General features: G+C 47.3%; 1 protein-coding gene across 1 annotated transcript; it reads left to right on the top strand.

Annotated features, from left to right (window-relative positions):
• The first annotated feature begins 11,137 nt into the window (after positions 1-11,137).
• Positions 11,138-18,298, top strand: LOC143526623 (alcohol dehydrogenase class-3-like). Its single transcript, XM_077021123.1, has 10 exons — positions 11,138-11,179; positions 12,373-12,420; positions 12,496-12,597; positions 12,788-12,938; positions 13,156-13,243; positions 15,437-15,656; positions 15,917-16,177; positions 16,541-16,673; positions 17,929-18,067; positions 18,148-18,298. Exons 2-10 carry the CDS (start codon positions 12,403-12,405, stop codon positions 18,170-18,172), a joined length of 1,137 nt encoding a protein of 378 aa, XP_076877238.1. The 5' UTR covers positions 11,138-11,179; positions 12,373-12,402; the 3' UTR covers positions 18,173-18,298.
• Positions 18,299-22,076: the final 3,778 nt, after the last annotated feature.

Below are 22,076 nucleotides of genomic sequence, written 5' to 3'. Positions count from 1 at the left end.
CTTCTCATCTGGTTGTGTAGTGTGTTGTGTGGTGGGTTGTGTGGTGGGTTGTGTGGTGTGTTGTGTAGTGTGTTGTGTGGTGCGTTGTGTGGTGTGTAGTGTGTTGTGTGGTGCGTTGTGTGGTGTATTGTGTGGTGTGTTGTGTAGTGTGTGCTGTTTGGAGGGTGTTTCAGTAAACCAGAGGTGTGGACTGACCAGCAGGAATGTCCCTTATGTCCTGAACTGTCCTGAAATGTGTGCAGGTTATCTAGCTCTGTAAGAAATCTCTCAGTGTTCATGTCACATCAGAGTCATGCTGAGTTCACAGTTTAAATGGGGTTTGGAGTACAGATTTGTAAAAAAAAAGTGTGAGAGTGAAATCATTTTTATAAACTTTACAGAAAACTCAAATGAGGCTGATACTTCAAAAGTTATTATAGTTTTACACATTGATGATAGAATATCATAGCACTCCTTAGTTCATCATGGCTAGACATGACTCAGGTCTGCTGTGTTTAATCATCCATCTGTCCGTCACCAGCACGGCCTTCACGGAGGTGCATTTTCTGAATTTACCAACAGGTGGCAAGCTTGCACCACCAAATGCTCTGTCTGTGTGTCTGTCTGTCTTCTTGTCTGTATGTCTGTGAGTCCTGTCTCCCCAGTCTGGCTCTTAGCCCTGCGGATCTCACTAATGGCAGCCTCTGTGTAAAGCCATCACCCAGACATGAGCACTGGGGTCCCACACTGCTGACCACCATCCCACTTTGAAATCTAGCAGCTCTTGTCTTCAACAACAGTATCGCCTGACACAGAACTGTCTTACAATACTCACTGAGCTGTCAGAGATTCAGCTTTAAATGCGGTTGTATAATGCAGGTTAGCCTGTGAGGAATGTGTTTACTCATTCACTCAACTTACTCTTTGATTCCCTCAAGAAGTTTGAAGTCAAGGTTGTCTTCATCTCAGTCGAAGAAGCCCTTGTTGTTGATAAAGACGAGATGTTTGGGGTCATGGGTCCGGTGGACGATATGGGACAGTTCAACTCTGTCCATATCTGTCAGGGCTGGGTCCAGGACCATCCCTCTTGTCACCACTGGAGGGAACCCACGAGCTGATTCTCGTGGGAGACGCAATCAGCGGTGAGGACCTGCAGCTGTGCCTTCTCCTATTTAACATGCACGGTTGCAGTGCGTCACTGCTGAGTTTTTTGTTGCCTCTCGCTCTTGCAGCCAGCTAGTATCCCGGTTACCGAGCGTTCATGACACTTACTTCTCTCTTTTCGAGGTCCCTTCTCCTGCGCCCTTACCAGCCTTTCTCAAGTTTTCCCCTATGCTGTTTTTTCTCTATTTTTGGTTTTTGTGCTTTTGTCTACAGCCAGCTCCTTTCCCTGGCTTATATTTATTTTGTTCGTTTGTGCTCATTTTGGATCGCTGACACGTTAAGTGGTTTTCCTCCATGTACTTTTGTTTACAGCCAGCTCTTTTCTCTGGCTTATATTTATTTTGTTCATGTGTGCTCATTTTTTATTGCCGACACATTGAATGGTTTTTCCGTGTGTGTTTTGTTTTTCTGCCAATCCGTTTCTCTGGCTTGTATTTTCTTTGTTCATTTACGCTCCCTTTTTGACACGTAGCGTTCGGTTCTCCTCCATGTTTTTTGTTTGTTTTCACTTACCTGATCTTACGTCGAGGTCATTCCGTATCTTTTCTGTTTTCATTTTCTGAGTTGTTTCTCAGTTTTCTCTTTTCGCATTTCCCGCTTAATGGCGGAGGTCTCAGTTGATCGTTTTTTTCTTTTGGGTTTTGCACCTGGGTTCATCTTGTACTAAAACCCGCGAGTCCCCTGTTCCTTGGGGGTTCGCATGACAGAACAACTCAGCAATAACCATGGACTCAGCAAACCCTCAAGATCTTGGCGAGTTGAGATCGGCTCTCACCATACAAGGACAGGCTATCGGTAGTTATGAACAGATGTTACAACAAATTCTAGCTCAGCTGTAAACTGTCTCTACCGCTGTCCAGGGAGTCAGTCAATCTAACGCTTCCCTTAGCGCTCTTGCTCCCGTCACATCATCTGAGTCAACCAACACCGCTCATTGCGAACCCATACTGCCTGCTCCTGCACGTTACAGCGGTGATCCCGATGAGTGCAGGGTTTTTTTGCTCCAATGCTCCCTTATATTCGAGCAACAACCTTCACTTTTTCCCTCTGGATGGTCCAAAGTAGCGTACGTAATTACTCTGCTCTCAGGAAAGGCATTACAGTGGGCCACCCCTGTATGGGAGAAACAGCCTGAGACCTGCGTGTCATTTGAACATTTCTCACAGGTTTTGCGGCAGGCATTTTACCACCTTGCATACGGCGGTCTAACAGGCTCTAAACTATTGCGAATGCGCCAGGGCAGTTTAACGGTTGCCGAGTACTCCCTACAGTTCCGTACCCTGGCAGAAAGTGACTGGGGATCAGAGGCTTTAGGGGCCATATATGTGGAGGGGATGAGCGAGGTAATCAAAGATGAGTTATCCCTCAGGGATCCTCCTGCTGACCTCGAGCTCACCATCAGAATCGACAATCACCTACGCGACCATAGACTGCATCGGCGGTCACAGGGTAAACACGCCTCATTTACCGATTCCCCTTCGCACAAAACAGCGTCCGAGTCCGAGGAAAAAGGAGAACAGTCCATGCAGTTGGGACACGCGCATCTCTCAAGAGTTGAGAGGCAAGATTGCTTACGCGGGGGTAGGTGCCCTGAACACAAAATCATTAGCTGCCCCGAACTGCAGGGAAAAGAGCAGACCCGTCGGTGAATGGGGTACACCTGACGGGTCACAACAGCTATTCCCCTGCTTCAGGTCTAACTCCCCAGGTGGTCATCTCGTGGAGGGGGTCCAGTGAACATAGGCTACTGGCGTTAGTCGACTCGGGTGCCGCGGGAAATTTCATCAACGCCTCTCTTGTGTCGTCTCTCGCTATTCCCCTGGTCCCCTTGGACAAACCTCTCTCTGTGTCTGCAGTCGATGGTCGTGTGCTTACCTCCAGGCAAATCACCCACCAAACCGTTCCCCTGTCCTTTGAAATAGGTACTCACCATGAAACCATCACCCCGTACGTTACATGTTATAGCACTCAGACTCCGACTCATTCTGGGCTTCCCTTGGCTCCAACGCCATAACCCAGACATAGACTGGCTTAACCTTACCATCAGTCGTTGGGGCAGGGTGTGTGAAAAGTCATGTTTGACTCCTCTCCGGACACCCCAAGAGGGAGATCAGGGAGAGATCAAAGGCCTTGATAAGGTCCCCGTCGAATACCATGACCTGAAAGAAGTGTTTAGTAAACGTAAAGCCAGCTTCTTACCTACTCACAGGGCTCACGACATCGCTATTGACCTCCTCCCCGGTACTTCTCCTCCTAGGGGGCGGTTGTTTTTGTTAGCGTTGCCCGAACGCAAAGCCATGGAGGAATACATCCAGGAATCCCTTGCTGCTGGGATTATTCGGCCATCCATGTCTCCAGCAGGGGCCGGTTTTTTCTTTGTAGGGAAAAAGGACGAGGGACTCAGGCCCTGCATTGACTATAGGGGTTTAAATAAAATCACCGCACAAGACCGTCATCCCCTTCCTCTCATGTCATCCGCTTTTGAAGCCTTACAGCAGGCATTGGTTTTCACAAAGTTAGACCTGCGGAGTGCTTACAACCTGTTACGTGTGAGAGAAGGAGATGAGTGGAAAATTGCATTCATCACGCCCATAGGGCGCTACGAATACTTGGTCATGCCCTTTGGTCTGATGAACGCTCCCGCTGTTTTTCAACGATTTGTTAATGAAGTATTACGAGAAGTGCTTTACAGATATGTATACATATATTTAGACGATATACTTATCTATAGTCGGTCCCTTGAGGAACATGTGCAGCACGTGCGACGGGTGCTTCAGCTTCTTCTTGAGAATCACTTATACAGCAAGCTAGAGAAGTCGGTTTTCCACGCTGAAGAGGTGTCGTTTCTAGGGTTTGTGGTGTCAAAAAACCAGCTGACCATGGATCCAGCTAAGACTCACGCTGTAGCCCAATGGCCCACCCCCACGTCGGTACGCCTTGTTCAACGCTTTCTTGGTTTCGGCAACTTTTACAGACGCTTTATTAAGGGCTACAGTTCCTTAGCCGCCCCTCTCTTTGCTCTCACCAGTAAGAAAATGGGGAGGTTTGTATGGACCCCTGAGGCCCAAGAAGCATTCGAGAACCTCAAAAACCGCTTCATAGGTGCTCCGGTTTTGCGATTGCCCGACCTTGAGTTACCCTTCATCGTTGAAACCGACGCGTCTGACATGGGAGTAGGGGCCATCCTGTCCCAACGCTTACTTCTCCCATCGTTTTACCCCCGCGGAGCGAAGGTACGATGTGGGGGACAAGGAGTTATTAGCCGTCAAGCTGGCGCTTGAGGAATGGCGCCACTGGCTCGAGGGGGCCTGCCATCCTTTCCTAGTATGGTCGGATCTTAAAAACCTATCCTACCTCCAGCAGGCAAAACGGCTCAACCCTAGACAGGCAAGGTGGGCCCTATTTTTTGTCCGCTTCAAGTTTACGCTATCCTACCGCCCGGGGTCAAAAAGCACAAAGCCTGATGCCTTGTCCAGGCAGTGGGAGCCGGATCCCGAGACCAATCCTCCCCGGACCGTACTCTCCCCTGAGGTGGTGGTTGCTCCCATTCAGTGGGCTCCCTAAGGAGCCTGGTCCTGGTGGGGAACCTCCCGGGTGTCTGTACGTTCCTATCGCGGTCCGGTGCAAGGTCCTTACCTGGGGTCAAACGGCACATTTCATGGCCCACCCTGGGGCACGTAGGACTTTGGAGTTCATCAGAAGGAGGTTCTGGTGGCCTCAGATGGATCAGGCGGTTGGGTCCTTCGTAGCCGCCTGCAAGACTTGTAATCGGGGCAAGTCACCGCGCAGTAAACCAAGAGGATTGCTCCATTCTCTGCCCATACCCTCTAGGTCTTGGTCCCACGTTTCCATGGACTTTATCACAGGTCTCCCTTCTTCTAGGGGCCTCACCACCATCCTCGTTATCGTTGACCGCTTCTCTAAATTTCAAAGCCAGCCTATCATCTGGGTTCCACCCCCAATCTAACGAGCAGACCGAAAAAATGAATCAGGATCTCGAACAGACCTTGCATTGTCTGGCCTCATCTAACCCGGCTTCCTGGGCCGATCATCTCTTTTGGGCGGAGTTCGCCCACAACACATTGTGATATTCATCGTTGGGCTTGTCACCTTTCTAATGCCTGTTCGGTTTTGCCCCGCCGATGTTTGCTGACCAGGAGAAGAATGTGGTGGTCCCTGGGGCCGTGGCGCAGGTCCGGCTTTGTCGCAGGGCTTGGCAGCGAGCCCGTAGGGCAGGGGTGGCCAACCCGCGGCTCGCGAGCCGCATGCTGCTCTTTGCCTGGTTTCATGCGGCTCCCCAGCCGATCCGCGGGCTCACCTGCACAAACGGGGCGACACACTGCTACATTTTCGTGGTGCGCGGTTAGTTTACAAGCCTAGCGAGCCGCTAATACTTTTAAAACCGGCGTAGTGGAAAACACGCATATGACTGTCTTCACAGCTAATAATTTACACTCGCCACATCCCCCCCCCGCTCAACAGATTACACTCGCCCATGTATGATGTGGCTCTTTGCCGTAACACAGTAAGAAAAGTGGCTCTTGGTCTATGACGGGTTGGCCACCCCTGCCATAGGGCCTTGCTTAGGGCATCCGCTGCTCATCGCCGTAACGCAGACAGGCGGCGCCTCCCTGCATTGTCTTTTTGTCCGGGGCAGAGGGTGTGGTTGGCGGCTAGGGATCTGCTGATCCGCGGAGGTACCCGTAAACTGGCCCCTCATTTTCTGGGCCCCTTCAAGGTGGCTAGGAGGATTAACCTGGCGCTCCCTCCGTCCATGCAGGTCCATCCCATGTTCCACGTGTCTCTCCTTCAGCCGTTTCTGTGCGGCGCCCCGCGGGCTGCCGCCCCGCCTGCCCCGAGTGTCGTTGACGGGTCCCCTGCCTACGCCGTCCGCCATCTTTTGGATGTGCGCCGCGTCCGTGGTCGTGAGCAGTTCCTTGTTGATTGGGCGGGGTACGGGCCCGAAGAGCGCTGCTGGGTTCCCTGGTCCCGTGTTCTGAGTCCAGCCCTGATTTCTGACTTCTACCACAACAGGGTCTCGGGCCTAGGAAGGGGGGCTCTGTCAGGGCTGGGTCCAGTACCATCCCTCCTGTCGCCACTGGAGGGAACCCGCGAGCTGATTCTCATGGGACACGCAATCAGCGGTGAGGACCTGCAGCTGTGCCTTCTCCTATTTAACATGCACGGTTGCAGTGTCTCACTGCTGAGTTGTTTGTTGCCTCTCGCTCTTGCAGCCAGCTAGTATTCCGGTTACCGAGCGTTCGTGACACTTACTTCCCTCTACTCTGTTTTTCGAGGTCTCTTCTCCTGCGCCCTTACCGGCCTTTCTCAAGTTTTCCCCTACGCTGTTTTTTTCTCTATTTTTTGTTTTTGTGCTTTTGTCTACAGCCAGCTCCTTTCCCTGGCTTATATTTATTTTGTTTGTTTGTGCTCATTTTGGATCGCCGACACGTTGAGTGGTTTTCCTCCGTGTACTTTTGTTTGCAGCCAGCTCTTTTCTCTGGCTTATATTTATTTTGTTCGTGTGTGCTAATTTTTTATCGCTGACACATTGAATGGTTTTTCCGTGTGTGTTTTGTTTTTCTGCCAATCCGTTTCTCTGGCTTGTATTTTCTTTGTTCATTTGCGCTCACTTTTTCACACGTAGAGTTCGGTTCTCCTCCGTGTTTTTTGTTTGTTTTCACTTACCTGGTCTTACGTCGAGGTCGTTCCATATCTTTTCTGTTTTCATTTTCTGAGTTGTTTCTCAGTTTTCTTTTTTTGTGTTTCCCGCTTAGTGGCGGAGGTCTCAGTTGATCGTTTTTTTCTTTTGGGTTTTGCACCTGGGTTCATCTTGTACTAAAACCCGTGAGTCCCCTGTTCCTTGGGGGTTCGCGTGACAATATCTGCACATTCCCCGTGGTAACCAAGCTCAACACAGCTGTCTTCTGAGCGCAGCCTGAACCCACAACAGTTCCTGTCCAGCCGCTGGTGAATCTAACACAAAGGAGACACTCAAATAGTTTATAGTGTTATAAAATAGAAAATGTAATGTTCAGCACATTAATTCTTCCATTGCTGTGACCATACATAATAAGGCTTCACAAACAAGCAGCAGGATATATGTGTGTGGGGGGACAAAGAGAGACAGAGGAGGGACAGACAGAGAGCAAGACAGAGAGAGGGATAGAGAGAGTGACCGAGCCCATCCACCTACAGCAAAAAGTCAAACAGAGCCAGTCTGCTCCACTCGTGGTGGTGAACACCAGTGCATTTCCACTCGGGGCGGGGAGCTCCACACAGCCAGCAGCCGTGTCTGAGCTGGGCCTGGTACTGGGCCCAGGTCAGAGAGCCGGACGGCTCCACACTCACGGGGCTCACCGCGACCTCCCACAGGCTGACTGGACAGAGCTGGCCATCTGGAACACAACGTGCACGGCGTGGCGGGTGAGCGGAGGTGGCGCGTGCTTCACGAGAGTGAGAACAACCTCTGGAGTGAGCAGACACATGAAACACGAACACCTGCTCTAAACACTGGATGAGTATCAGTCCTGAAATATGCAAATCTCATGAAAGGGCAAACAAGTCTACTGTAATCAAGCAAAGCAGTTCTACAAGATATATAATACAAAAATATTGCAGCGTGCATTTTTATCCAGGATGAAGGATAAGAATGCACGAGTCAGCCGTTGGCACTTATCCCTACAGCCCTTCAGGTTTCAGGTGAAGTACCGAGCAGGGGTACAGAACGTCACCGCGGACTACCTCTCTCGCCACTCAGGGGAGTGGCGATCTTAAGGAGGGGGGAGTGTGATGCTGAGACCGGTACGGCATCATCACCAACCTACCTGGTATTCCACCAGCCTACTAGGTGAGTGAGTACTTACCTGATTAGGGGATTATCCTGTCAAGACATTGGATTTGATTATGCATAGACTGATGACTGTTGACTAAATTAATTGGTGTGGATGTACTTACTTGTTTTATAGAGAGCACACGCAATGCCTGGGAGAACTTGGGTTGGCCCACCCTGACGAGCGGCCTTTTACCTGGAATTCACCGCAGGAATTTTGGGTATAAAAAGGGGCTGGTAAAAGGGGGAGGGGTCAAGAAAAGTGCACTTGGATTGAGGACTTGTCTGAAACTCCCGGAGACCTGAAAAATAAAACGGCGAAGTTTGAGTATAATTGACCGCCTCCAGTCTTCCTTTGTAAAATTGCCTAAACCCACAAGGTTACACTACCACACTCATGATATCTAAAATATATTCCTAAGTTTTCTTTGTTTTATTTTCATATAAATATCATATTGTACTGAACAGAGGTGTTGAAAAACACGGATGCTACTCAAAACAGATCAAGATACGGAAAAAAGAAATTTGAAAATTGCCATAAACATATATCTAAGCGACATCTAGTGGAATTAACGTGACTTGCGGTGTGTCTAATTATATCTCTTGACATCATAGTATTCATAGTATCATCCTTTCCTTAGGCACCAGGATTAAACAAACTAGATAATACATCTAGACTGAAGGATATTTCTTTTACTTATATGAAATGCAAAACTAGATATAGAATAACTAGAATCCCATGGTTGTGGGATGGAACTTGCTTATGTTTAAACTATACACTATACAAGCTATACACTGTATGGAGTTTGTACTCATTATATATGTAAATACCATGGAATCAACCTGAATCTCCACCACCTCCAGTTCTGTCTTCACTCACAATTATCACAAGCACTTAGGAAACAAAGACCATGGTGTAAATCACAGACCAGTGGGGAGAACACCATAGAATCAAGGTCATCAGAATCTTAGACCACTAATGTTTCCTCAGGGTAGGGAAGGGCAGAAGATGCCTAGAGGAAAGGTAGTGGGACAGCTGAGGGGCAGTTCTGAGGGGGACAGGTGAGGGGAAGTTCTGAAGGAGACAGGTGAGGGGCAGTTCTGAGGGGGACAGGTGAGGGGCAGTTCTGAGGGAGACAGGTGAGGGGTAGATCTGAGGGGGAAAGGTAGGGGCAGTTCTGAGGGGGACAGGTGAGGGGCAGTTCTGATGGGGGACAGGTGAGGGGCAGTTCTGAGGGAGACAGGTGAGGGGCAGTTCTGAGGGGGCCAGGTGAGGTGCAGGTATGAGGAGACAGGTGAGGTGCAGGTATGAGGGGGACAGGGGGACAGGTGAGGGGCAGGTATGAGGGGACAGGTGAGGGGCAGGTATGAGGGGGACAGGTGAGGTGCAGGTATGAGGGGGACAGGTGAGGGGCAGGTATGAGGGGGACAGGTGAGGTGCAGGTATGAGGAGACAGGTGAGGTGCAGGTATGAGGGGGACAGGGGGACAGGTCAGGGGCAGGTATGAGGGGACAGGTGAGGGGCAGGTATGAGGGGGACAGGTGAGGTGTAGGTATGAGGGGGACAGGTGAGGTGCAGGTATGAGGGGGACAGGTGAGGGGCAGGTATTAGGGGGACATGTGAGGGGCAGGTATGAGGGGGACAGGGGGACAGGTGAGGGGCAGGTATGAGGGGGACAGGTGAGGTGCAGGTATGAGGGGGACAGGTGAGGAGCAGGTATGAGGGGACAGCTGAGGTGCAGGTATGAGGGGGACATGGGGACAGGTGAGGGGCAGGTATGAGGGGGACAGGTGAGGTGCAGGTATGAGGGGGACAGGTGAGGAGCAGGTATGAGGAGACAGGTGAGGTGCAGGTATGAGGGGGACAGGTGAGGAGCAGGTATGAGGAGACAGGTGAGGTGCAGGTATGAGGGGGACAGGTGAGGGGCAGGTATGAGGGGGACAGGTGAGGGGTAATGACTAAGTCCTAGATGGTGTCTAGGCACTTCCTCTGGAACTTGACTATGTAAACTGCTTTGGCGTAGCAGTGTGGGATTATACAGACCTGCATTAGTTATTTTTCACTCATTTAGCAAATACACAAAGGCTAGAAGCTGATTCCTGAACTATGAGGACATTAATGTCCATATTAAAATGTATACAGCAGTCTGTAGAACCTGAACATCAGAGTACATACATTTGTAAAGATTTTGGCTAGAAATATAACAGAGCAAAGAGACTATGCGGTTTAATTCCAAGTAATAATTAAATTCTCCATTGATTTCAAGCATAGATCTGGTAGTTTCCATTTACGTGCAATTTTGGGAGTGTGCTGCCCTCTAGTGGCAGGTGGTGGTAATCACAAACGGCTGTAATGAAGGAGACTTTTATCGCCGCACAAAAGGCCACAAGTGCGCAGAGTGCAGAAGAGACGCGAGGAGGAGTTAATCCTCACGTCCACTGGAATTAAAGGTTCACCTGTGCGCGTGCTGCTGCACATCACTCTTCACAGAGAAGAAGATGAGAGCAAAATATCAAATATCAAAATATCTCAGTCTTACACATCTGTTGCCACGGAAACCACCCAAACAGCAGCACAAAATACCCCAGTGAGAAACACTCCTACACACACACAACACACAACAGACACACACACACAACACACACACACACACACACACACACACACACACACACACACACACACACACACACACACACACACAGCCAGTCACAACCACCTCGTGCAGTCTGATGACAAGATGAGTGTTTATAGCAGAAACAAGATGTACCACAGCCAACACGGTTATTGAGGTTATTAGCTGAACTGTGCATAAGAACTGTGTGCATATATTTTTTGCAGTACACTCACAATATGATATCTTTGTATATGCATCCCTAAACAAAACAACCTTCCCATGCAGTTTAGCAGAGCCGGTTCTTGGCTCAGTTCGGTACTAAAATGTTCCGTAAGGAGTCGTGAACTCTGAGTCAATAATTTTACTACTTACACACTGTCATTAATGTGGCCACTTCTTCTCCGTGTAACGACCCCAGTATATGATGGTCCATATGGCCCTATAGGTTTACGACATACAGTATTTAACCAACACCGAGTCAGTGATACTGTGTGAACTTCGGACCACAGACAAAGTTCATCACTAAACCTGCAGCAGACACGCTGGGAGACACTTTGAGCACTCCAGTTATTCCTGCTGTATACTGGTAAGTTCACTGCGAAATCTTTAAACATTTGTTTTCACGTATTTATGTGAAAATTGTCCTCCTGTGCAATCTGCATTAAGCTGCAATAAGACAGTCCACGTCTGTGCAGAACTGTATTTTTATATAACGGTGCACTGTAGTTCCATTAGTGTACAGTAGATGGAATTTGTTTTCGATATTCTTGAATTATACACACAGAAGAAGTAATGTAATAGTAAACAGTACCAGCAGTGCAAGGTAAACTACTTTTAATAACATGACACGCAGTTACCGAATTGCACGTTTTGGTTCAGACCCACTCTGTGTTCAGGGTCTTAGACACAGAACCATGTTGCATTAGTAAACACTGGAGTGACAGACACTGTGTCTGCGTTAAAAAGATGACATAATAAAGACCAGATCGACTCTAGCTTACAGAAAATATATAATTTCAGTCGTCACCGAAATGTTTGTATGCAGCACATTTGCATACTAGTTATCTAAATAAAACTGAAGAAACATTCACGTTAGGGTTGTTCTGTCACGCAGCGTGCACACACACACACACACACACACACACACACACACACACACACACACACACACACACACACACACAAACCACTCCAGAGACACAGCACACACACACACACACACACACACACACACACACACACACACACACACCACTCCAGAGACACAGCACACACACACACACACACACACACACACACACACACACACACACACACACACACACACACACACACACAAACCACTCCAGAGACACAGCACACACACACACACACACACACACACACACACACACACACACACACACACACCACTCCAGAGACACAGCACACACACACACACACACACACACACACACACACACACACACACACACACACAAACCACTCCAGAGACACAATCAACAGGTCTTAGAGAGATCTGAGTCCTGTATTCACACCTGTGAGGTTATGTTGTGCTTGACAAGCACGGTGGCTACTAAAGTAAAAATCAAATATGACGTGAGGACGTATCAGGCTTATTAAAGACTACAGAAACCACAATGTTTATGGTATTGTCACAAATTGTCCTTGGACACTTCCTGCAACTAAGAATACAGAAAACATACATACAAACAATGCTTCTGAAGTGTTGGCTGTGTAACAACAATTAAAATTTAACAGAGGAAATTGTTTTTGTAGAAAGGATTCCCTGTCCTGACTGTTCCTGCTATGGCAACCGAGAATAAGGTAAGGGGTTTTCTCCCTTTTCTTTGTGTTCGTCCCCTCCTGTGTAGTGATGCATGTCCACACGTCTGGCGACAGGTGATCAGGTGTAGGGCAGCTGTGGCATGGGAACCAGGTAAGCCACTGTGTGTGGAGGAGGTGGAGGTCGCCCCACCCAAGGCTCATGAAGTGCGAATCAAGGTCAGTGACCTTACACAGCACACACTCACGGGCAAATATTGCCCTCCACACATGGAGTGTGTATAATGGGGCTGTTTGAGTACATGTGGTTTATGATCAAAATGGACACTGACCCCTTTGTTATCGAGTTACGAAAGCATGTCAGACATGCTGGTGTTTCTTGTGTCTCTTGTGGCGTGACCCGTGTCAGGTGGAGGCGACTGGGGTTTGCCACACGGACTGGGGGTTCCTGTATGAGTGTGGTAATGAAATGGAGCCACGCCCCTTCCCGCTCGTGTTGGGTCATGAGGGGGGCGGTGTGGTCGAGAGCGTTGGCCCTGGAGTCACTGCCTTCTCCCCGGGTAAATGTGACACAGTCGGACAGCTTTCCCTCCTAAACTCACTGCCTAGTGTCCAACCCGCACTCCCTACTGTCCAACTCTCACTCCCTCCCTCCCTACTGTCCAACCTCACTCCCTCCCTCCCTACTATCCAACCTCACTCCCTCCCTCCATACTGTCCAACCCTCACTCACTCCCTCCCTTTATTTTTACTACCACTGTAACTCTGTGTTGACAGGAGATAAGGTGATTCCCTTATTTCTGCCCCAGTGTGGAGAATGTGAGTGCTGTCTGAGCCCAAAGACAAACTTGTGCCTAAAGAACTGGTGAGGATATTTGTCCTGTGTATCTGTAGCTGTGCCTGTCCCATGTGCTCTAATCTGTGTGTGTGTGTGTGTGTGTGTGTGTGTGTGTGTGTAAGTAAGTAAGTAGTAAGTAAGTAATCTTTATTTATAAAGTGCTTTTCATAGACAATAGTCACAAAGCGCTGTACATATAGCATAACAGCTAATAAAAGGTAATACAATAATAAAATAAGATGATAAAAATAAAAAAGACAAATAAAATAAGATAAAATAAGACAATATAATAACCTTTGATAAAACACAAGACAACATACATATACACACATACACACATATATACATATAAACATATATATATATATATATACTTACATATATATATATATATATATACACACACACACACACATATATATATATATATATATATATATATATATATATATATATATATATATATATATATATATATATATATATACACATACATACACATGCACATAAACATACCCATACGCATATGCATACATCCGCATATATACTAGATATACTAGCAGAAGGCCTGTTTAAAGAGAAAAGTTTTAAACTCTTTTTTAAAGGAATCAACAGAGTCTGCTAACCGGAGGTGTAAAGGGAACCTGTTCCAGAGCCTGGGTGCTATAGATTGAAAAGCTCTGTCCCCCTTGGTCTTAAATCGAGTCCGGGGAACAGCCAATAGACTTTGGTCCTGTGAGCGGAGACAGTGAGATGGTGAATATTTAGTAAGGAGCTGTGTGATGTATACAGGAGCCTGGCCATTTAATGCTCTATATGTAAAAACAAGAATTTTAAAATGAATTCTAAAATTTACTGGTAGCCAGTGCAATGAATATAAGATCGGGGTTATGTGAGCTTGTTTGCTAGTGCGTGTTAATAATCTTGCTGCTGCATTTTGTATCGCTTGGAGCCGAGAGAGAGATGATTTATCCAAGCCATACAAAAGAGCATTGCAGTAGTCCAAGCGAGATGATACAAAGGCATGTATAATTTTTTCCAGATCAACCATGGAAACCATATGATGTATTTTGGAAATGTTTTTTAAGTGAAAGAAGCAAGAACGTGACATGGATTTTATATGAGTGTCAAAGCTCAATGTCAAATATTACACCAAGATTTCGGATGTTAGGTTTGGCCGCGGGACAGGAAGTGGCAAGGATCTGACTGATTTTTGGATGTAAATCAGGAGTTGCAATAATCATAGTGTCCATTTTGTCTGCATTTAAAACAAGACAGTTACTAGATAGCCACTCACTGATCTGAGTTAAACACTGGAGTAGGGTGGACAGCCTATCCAGTTGCTGGGGCTTGAAAGACATGTACAACTGAATGTCATCTGCGTATAAATGATAGGAAACAATTATAAAAGACTGGATGATGCCTGCTAATGGAAACATATAAAAGGCAAATAAAAGAGGTCCCAGAACTGATCCCTGTGGGACCCCACATCCCAAGGGAGCACTGGTGGAACAGAACCTACTAGATTGAACAGAGAAAGTTCTATCTTTTAAATAAGAGGCAAACTAATCAAGTGCTGTGCCAGAGATACCAGCCACAGCATTGAGCCTATCCAGCAAGATGATTGATGGTATCAAAGGCTGCGGTAAGGTCAAGTAAAATGATGATAGAGCAATTCCCTGCATCAGAGGCCATTAAAATATCGTGTGTGTGTGTGTGTGTGTGTGTGAGTGTGTGCACATGTGTGTGTGTGTCTGTATCTGTCCTGTGTATCTGTTGACTGTTCTCAATGTGTAGCAGCTTTAGACTGTGGATGAAGAATGCCATATACCAGGGGTCGGCAACCTTTGAGACATGGATTGCCAACTTTAACATTTCTAGTCAATGAGTGTGCCACAATCAAGAAATAAAATTGGAGTGGGGGGGGGGGGGGTTTAAATTGTTTAGCGGGGGGGGGGGGGGTGTAAATGGACACAAATTAAGTATTATATCGCGATCAATCACCAAGTATAAACGCCTCCACCGAGCAGAGCGTTGAGGAGCGATTTCGATTGGAGGATCGTGCCCTCTGTCTGAGATTTTTTATTATTAATTTTTTTTTGCTGATGCTGGTCCAGCGTGTCGCATGCCACTGATTATGCCTCGGCGTGCCAACAGTGGCACGCGTGCCATAGGTTGTCGACCCCTGCCATATACGCTCTCCATCTCTCTCCATGTCAGGGAGCAAACCCATCAAGGTGTTCTAGCCGATGGCACGAGCAGGATCACCTGTAGGGGGCAGCAGATCCACCAGTTTGTAGGTGTGAGCACCTTCAGTGAGTACACAGTGGTGCCTGAGCCCAACCTCACCAAGATCCGTGCAGACGCGCCGCTCGACAGGGTCTGCCTGCTCGGTTGTGGGGTTGCTTGTGGATACGGAGCAGCGCTAAACACAGGCAAGGTGTGTGTGGAAGTGTGCACACACGTTTGTGTTTGCATTTGTGTGTGTTTGTGTACGCATTTAAGTTTAGAAATAAATCTTTAAATCATGTTGAGTTATAAACACGTGAACCTGGTAATAAACAGATTGTTAGTTTAATACCCCTTCACGCAATTACCTTATTTAACAAGCATACATCACGTGCATTAAACATGTTAGCATGTAGAGCGTATTAAGCTCTGCGGACACTGTAGCATGTGGCTAACGGTGGGTGGGGGCAGGTGGAGGCCGGCTCCACCTGTGCCGTGTTCGGTCTGGGAGCCGCGGGCCTGGCTACCATTATGGGCTGCAAGGCTGCAGGAGCCTCCAGGATCATCGCCGTCGACGTCAACCCGGAGAAGTTCCACAAGGCCAAGACGTTTGGAGCCACGGACGTGGTGAACCCCAAGGAGCACAGCAGACCCATCCAGAAGGTGCTGGTGGAGATGACCGGGGGAGGACTGGACTACACCTTTGAGTGTGTGGGGAACACAACTGTGATGGTGGGTATGGTGGTGCTCATGGGCTTTGATTAGTTTCACCTTGATTGACCCTTGGATAGTGTTTCTGAGACTGTGAATGTTTAGTTGTTTAGGTTACTTTAAGTAGTTTTGTTCTGTACATTTTGATTTAATAATTATCTTAATTTATGGAACGCTTGCTTTTGAGTCCGAAATATAATTTCAGAATCTTATTTAAGTTTTCATCCAGGATTTTTATAAAGAAAACATTTTTAGGAGCCAATATCATATGGTAGATATGACACTTTGCTGACTCTAAAAGCTGATCCTGAGGTAAGTTTCCCCCAGTGACTGTGAGCACAGCCTTTACTGCTTTCAATGATTTAATGGACGTCTCACCACTAGAGGGCAGCACTGGAGTCGTGCAGAATTGCATGGGGCACCTGTGTCATAGTGGGGTGGACAGAGATGGGAGAACTCTCAGTGGCACCCATTGACATCCTCCTGGGACGAACCCTGAAGGGAACATACTTTGGCGGTAATAAGTCAATAATTACATTACAAGTGAAAAAGGCCATGTTGCAAAAATGTGTATACCTTCCTGAAATGAGTATTCCTTCCTGAAATGAGTATACCTTCCTCAAGGTTTGCAAAATACAACTTGGTTCAGGTTAACTGATTAGCCCATGAGCCTGAAGGCTTATAATGATAAAGGTCAAGACCTTTCTGAATCCATACTGTGGTGTGATCAGCTCAGTATCCGGCTTTTTAAGATGCTAGGGCATCATAAATTTCCGCCATCACAAGGGAGAGGAGTGTGTGGGTAGAGGAGTGTGTGAGTAGAGGAGTGTGTGAGTAGAGGAGTGTGTGGGGAGAGGAGTGTGTGAGTAGAGGAGTGTGTGGGGAGAGGAGTGTGTGAGTAGAGGAGTGTGTGGGTAGAGGAGTGTGTGGGTAGAGGAGTGTGTGGGGAGGAGTGTGTGAGTAGAGGAGTGTGTGGGGAGAGGAGTGTGTGAGTAGAGGAGTGTGTGAGTAGAGGAGTGTGTGGGGAGAGGAGTGTGTGAGTAGAGGAGTGTGTGGGTAGAGGAGTGTGTGAGTAGAGGAGTGTGTGGGGAGAGGAGTGTGTGAGTAGAGGAGTGTGTGGGTAGAGGAGTGTGTGGGGAGGAGTGTGTGGGGAGAGGAGTGTGTGGGTAGAGGAGTGTGTGGGTAGAGGAGTGTGTGGGTAGAGGAGTGTGTGGGGAGAGGAGTGTGTGGGTAGAGGAGTGTGTGAGTAGAGGAGTGTGTGGGGAGAGGAGCGTGTGGTGTGGGGAGTTCTGAAGGAACAAGATCACCATTAGTATAGCGTGTACACACTCACGGAGGTCACCCTTCAGGAGTTCAGCAGTTTGTCGTGAGCTTAGCAGTCCATACCAACAAGGGCATTACTTAAAAAAATGCACAACATGCGATGTTCCTTATTTGTTTAATTAAGGGATTCATTAAGGGTATACTCATCTTTGCAAATTTTGATTTCTTTATTATTACGGACATATTGTATATTTCAATGTTAAGCATATGGTTAATAAATTACAATTTTGTCACTTAGAAATATAGAAACATACCTTTATGTTCAGCGAGGGAGTTATTAATTAATTTAAACTTGTTGATGCTGGGTACTGAATCTCACAGTTTAGAAATTCATAGTATTCATAAAGCATTCATGAAGCATTCATAAAGCAGGCAGAAGCTTCAGAACTGCATTATGTATGTTTCACGACTGCTTCATTAACGCGTCCTGACCACGGCGTGTGTGACAGGCTGGAAGAGTGTGAAGAGCGTGCCCGTCCTGGTGGAGGACTACATGAGTGGCCGTCTGCCCCTGGACGAGTTTGTGACGCACACTCTCAGTCTGGACGAGATCAACCAGGCCTTCGACATGCTGGCCAGCAGCAAGAGGTCAGAGGTCAGCCTGACTGTAGAGCTGCAGTTGGAGCCGCGTACATTCTGTGACTTACCTCCCTCTCCCTCTCCGTCAGCATCCGGACCGTAATCAAGATGTGAGACGGGAGCGTGTTCACCTCAGACCCGAGGGCTGCGACTGTGCCGGTTCAAATCCCCCAACAGCCCCTCTGGTCGCCATGACGACGGCATTGGTTGCCACGACAACTGCATCAGCACCCCCCCCCCCCACCCCCACCATTTGTTCCAGGAAAACATACTTAATTAATAAAGAAAGCTGATGCAACCTGCTTCTCATCTGCTTGTAGCGTTGTGTAGTGTGGTGTGTGGTGTGGTGTGTTGTGTGGTGGGTTGTGTAGTGTGTGCTGTTTAGAGGGTGTTTCAGTAAACCAGAGGTGTGGACTGACCAGCAGGAATGTCCCTCATGTCCTGAACTGTCCTGAAATGTGCGCAGGTTATCTGGATCTGTACGAAATCTCCCAGTGTTCATGTCACATCAGAGTGAAGCTGAGTTCACAGTTTAAATGGGGTTTGAAGTACAGATTTGTAAAAAAAAAATGAGTGTGAAAGTGAAATAATTTTTATTAACTTTACAGAAAACTCAAATGAAGCTGAAACTTCAAAAGTTATTGTAGTTTCACACATTGATGATAGAATATCATAGCACTCCTTAGTTCATCATGGCTAGACATGACTCAGGTCTGCTGTGTTTAATCATCCATCTGTCCGTCACCAGCACTGAGGTGCATTTTCTGAATTTGACCTACAGGTGGCAAGCTTGCACCACCAAATGCTCTGTCTGTGTGTCTGTCTGCCTTCGTGTCTGTATGTCTGTGAGTCCTGTCTCCCCAGTCTGGCTCTTAGCCCTGCGGATCTCACTAATGGCAGCCTCTGAGTAAAGCCATCACCCACATGTGAGCACTGGGGTCCCACACTGATGACCACCGTCCCACTTTGAAATCTAGCAGCTCTTGTCTTCGACAACAGTATCGTCTGACACAGAACTGTCTTACAATACTCACTGAGCAAACTCTGGACAAACAGAGCTGTCGTTTGGTCACAGTGAGACGACAGAGTCTGTTGGGGGGTGGGGTGTTGTAATATTATATATTGATTTAATCTACAGCCCTCTCAAGGGTTAGAGTAACAGTTGCAGTCTGTCAGAAGCTGAGACAAAGGGCCGGCTGAGGAAAACGTCTCTCTGTTCCTCTCGCATGGCTGTCTAGGAATTTGCTTTATTGAAGCTTCGTTCAGATCAAATGGATCCACTTGTCAGGTTTCCCTGCATTTCCATCTTTATTTAAAATGACAAAATGAAGCAGAACCATCCCTCTCTGTTCCTCTCTCTCTCTCTCTCTCTCTCTCTCTCTCCTCTCTCTCTCTCTCTCTCTCTCTCCTCTCTCTCTCTCCTCTCTCTCTCTCTCTCTCTCTCTCTCTCTCTCTCTCTCTCTCTCTCTCTCTCCCTCTCTCTCTCTCTCTCTCTCTCCCTCTCTATCTCTCCCTCTCTATCTCCTTTACTCTTCCTCTCCAACAGCCGCGTGTGCAATCAATCAGGGCCTCCGAGCTCCGGCGTGACCCCTCCTTCTCTGTCTGAGGGAAAGAGGGAGGTGGCTGAAATAGACATCAAAACTGGGACGGGCAGCAGACGAGTTGGGACAGGTGCTTGCTCAGCAAACTCCCCTTGAAATCCTCAGAAAATCCAACAGGAACAATGGAGAAACCTGCCTCTGATATATCAGCATAGAGCGGCAGGGACCAAGCTCACATCACCAACCCTCGAAGACTTACAGAATCTCGTTCTCTCACCTAACGTACATATTACTATTGAAGGGATGCAAGGTTTCGGGATGAACATTGGCACATATCTTTTTGCCTCAGTGTTGGTTCTTTCTGCCTAATTCATGTGTGTAGCTACAAGGAGCCATGTTTTCATGGCACAGACCCAGACAGCTGTTACTGCATTCTCTTGCTCTTCGTTACAAAAACACACACACAAGAAATGACAGCAGCTCTTGATTAGATTAAATTCACTCCTAAGGATGTGGAGGAAATTTGCTACTAAATAACACATAGGCCGCATATGTGTGTGTGTGTGTGTGTGTGTGTGTGTGTGTGTGTGCGTGATGTGTGTGGAGTGTGTGTGGTGTGTGTGTGTGTGGTGTGAGTGGAGTGTGTGTGGTGTGTGTGTGTGTGTGTGTGTGTGTGTGTGTGGTGTGAGTGTGTGTGGTGTGAGTGTGAGTGTGTGGTGTGTGTGGAATGTGTGTGGTGTGTGTGTGTGTGTGTGTGTGTGTGGAATGTGTGTGGTGTGTGTGTGTGTGTGTGTGTGTGTGTGTGTGTGTGGTGTGAGTGTGTGTGCGGTGTGTGTGTGGTGTCTGACGGCGTGGCAGACACCAGGGAGCCACTCAGATGTGACGGGATTGTGATGAAGAATAACGATTTTTCTCCTCATCACTTGCCACAACAGATATGAAATCTCTTCCCATGTGCTCTCAGTCCTCGCAAATATCATCCAGTTATGCAGGCAAACGTGAAGTCAGCCAGCACAACCCACTACAGGCTCATAAAGAAAATTGACAAACACCCAAAATGCCAGCATAGGTAAATAGTGCTGAGCAAATATAGCTTGGAGGAGAAAAAATGTCACAGGGTCTGAGTTGTCTTTCACAATATTTATATGGGGATCAAAGGAAATCTCCCTTAATTATTATATTTAGGGGGTGCGTTGCTAGGTGTGTGTGTGTGTGTGTGTGTGTGTGTGTGTGTGTGTGTGTGTGTGTGTGAGAGAGAGAGAGGCACTGGCAGATGGCTCCATATCAAGTCTCGTCTCAGGACTGCTCGTGTGTGATGGAATTTGAATATTACTATGATGTTATGATATTTCAGGCCATACTGTAGGCCATTCATTGCATAAAGACTTCCAACCCATTCATGTGATTAATCTCCCAATTCAAGGCAGCTTTATTACATGAATATGCCAGGTACAATTTTGCCAAAGCAAATAATTAGTCTAATAAGTATCTCTCTATCTGTCTATCAACTCTAAAACACAATGACCCATAAAAGCTTTGCTGTTGTTGTGAATCTCCTGCATTATGTTGTCATTTATCATTGAATTTTAGTGTTAATGGTCTACAATTAGTGCAATTAGGGTAAAAGGTGTACAGTTTGTCCTCTTTGGCTACCAAACAGCATCTTATAACCCAGTGTAATCTGTTACATGCTGTAATCCTGTTCCCACTAAAAACAAAGGCCTCGCCTGGGAGGTTGAAGAACATTCCTTGTTTTATCCCTTGTGTGTAAAAGGCCGATGAGTTCATGACACATGGGTGAGCACACCCGTCCTGCCAAGAGTGTGTGTGTGTGTGTCTGTGTGTGTGTGTGTGTGTCTGTGTGTGTGTGTGTGTGTGTGTGTGTGCCGCCTAGACATACAGCAATAGTCCTCCTGTTTGTTTTGACATGGGCAATTAGGCAGTGCATTCCTACAGGACGGTGTGTGTGTGTGTGTGTGTGTGTGTGTGTGTGTGTGTGTGTGTGTGTGTGTGTGTGTGTGTGTGTGTGTGTGTGTGTGTGTGTGTGTGTGTCTGTCTGTCTGTCTGTCTGTCTAATTATACTGAATGACAGATGTAGCAGACTCAAGTAGCAGAACATGTGAGCTGTGAATGTGTTCTTCCACAGACAGACTGAACGGGGGGAGAGAGAGTGGAATGGAACAGAATGAGAGACTGAGTGAGAGACTTGGAGACTGATAGAAAGACTGACTATGAGACAGAGAGAGTGAGACACTGACTCCCTCTGTGAGACACAGAGAGAGACTAACCTGAGACAATGAGAGACTGACTGAGAGTCTAGTGAGACTCCCCCGAGAACACATGAATGACAACGATACTCACAGAGATGTTGTGATATTAGTGTATCTCGCTTCCTGGAGGTATCTTCTCAAATATCAAATATTATCAAATATTAGAACAGACAAAAACTAGGATAGAAGATATAAAAAATAAATAAA

This window comes from Brachyhypopomus gauderio, chromosome 11 (genome assembly GCF_052324685.1).
Source record: "Brachyhypopomus gauderio isolate BG-103 chromosome 11, BGAUD_0.2, whole genome shotgun sequence".
Taxonomy (NCBI): Eukaryota; Metazoa; Chordata; class Actinopteri; order Gymnotiformes; family Hypopomidae; genus Brachyhypopomus; species Brachyhypopomus gauderio.
This window is presented reverse-complemented; position numbering and strand designations above follow the sequence as displayed.

Coding starts and splice junctions, on each gene's coding strand:
- LOC143526623 (XM_077021123.1), top strand. Junction 12,939..13,155: donor AGTCACTGCCTTCTCCCCGG/GTAAATGTGACA, acceptor CTGTGTTGACAG/GAGATAAGGTGATTCCCTTA. Junction 13,244..15,436: donor AACTTGTGCCTAAAGAACTG/GTGAGGATATTT, acceptor TCTCCATGTCAG/GGAGCAAACCCATCAAGGTG.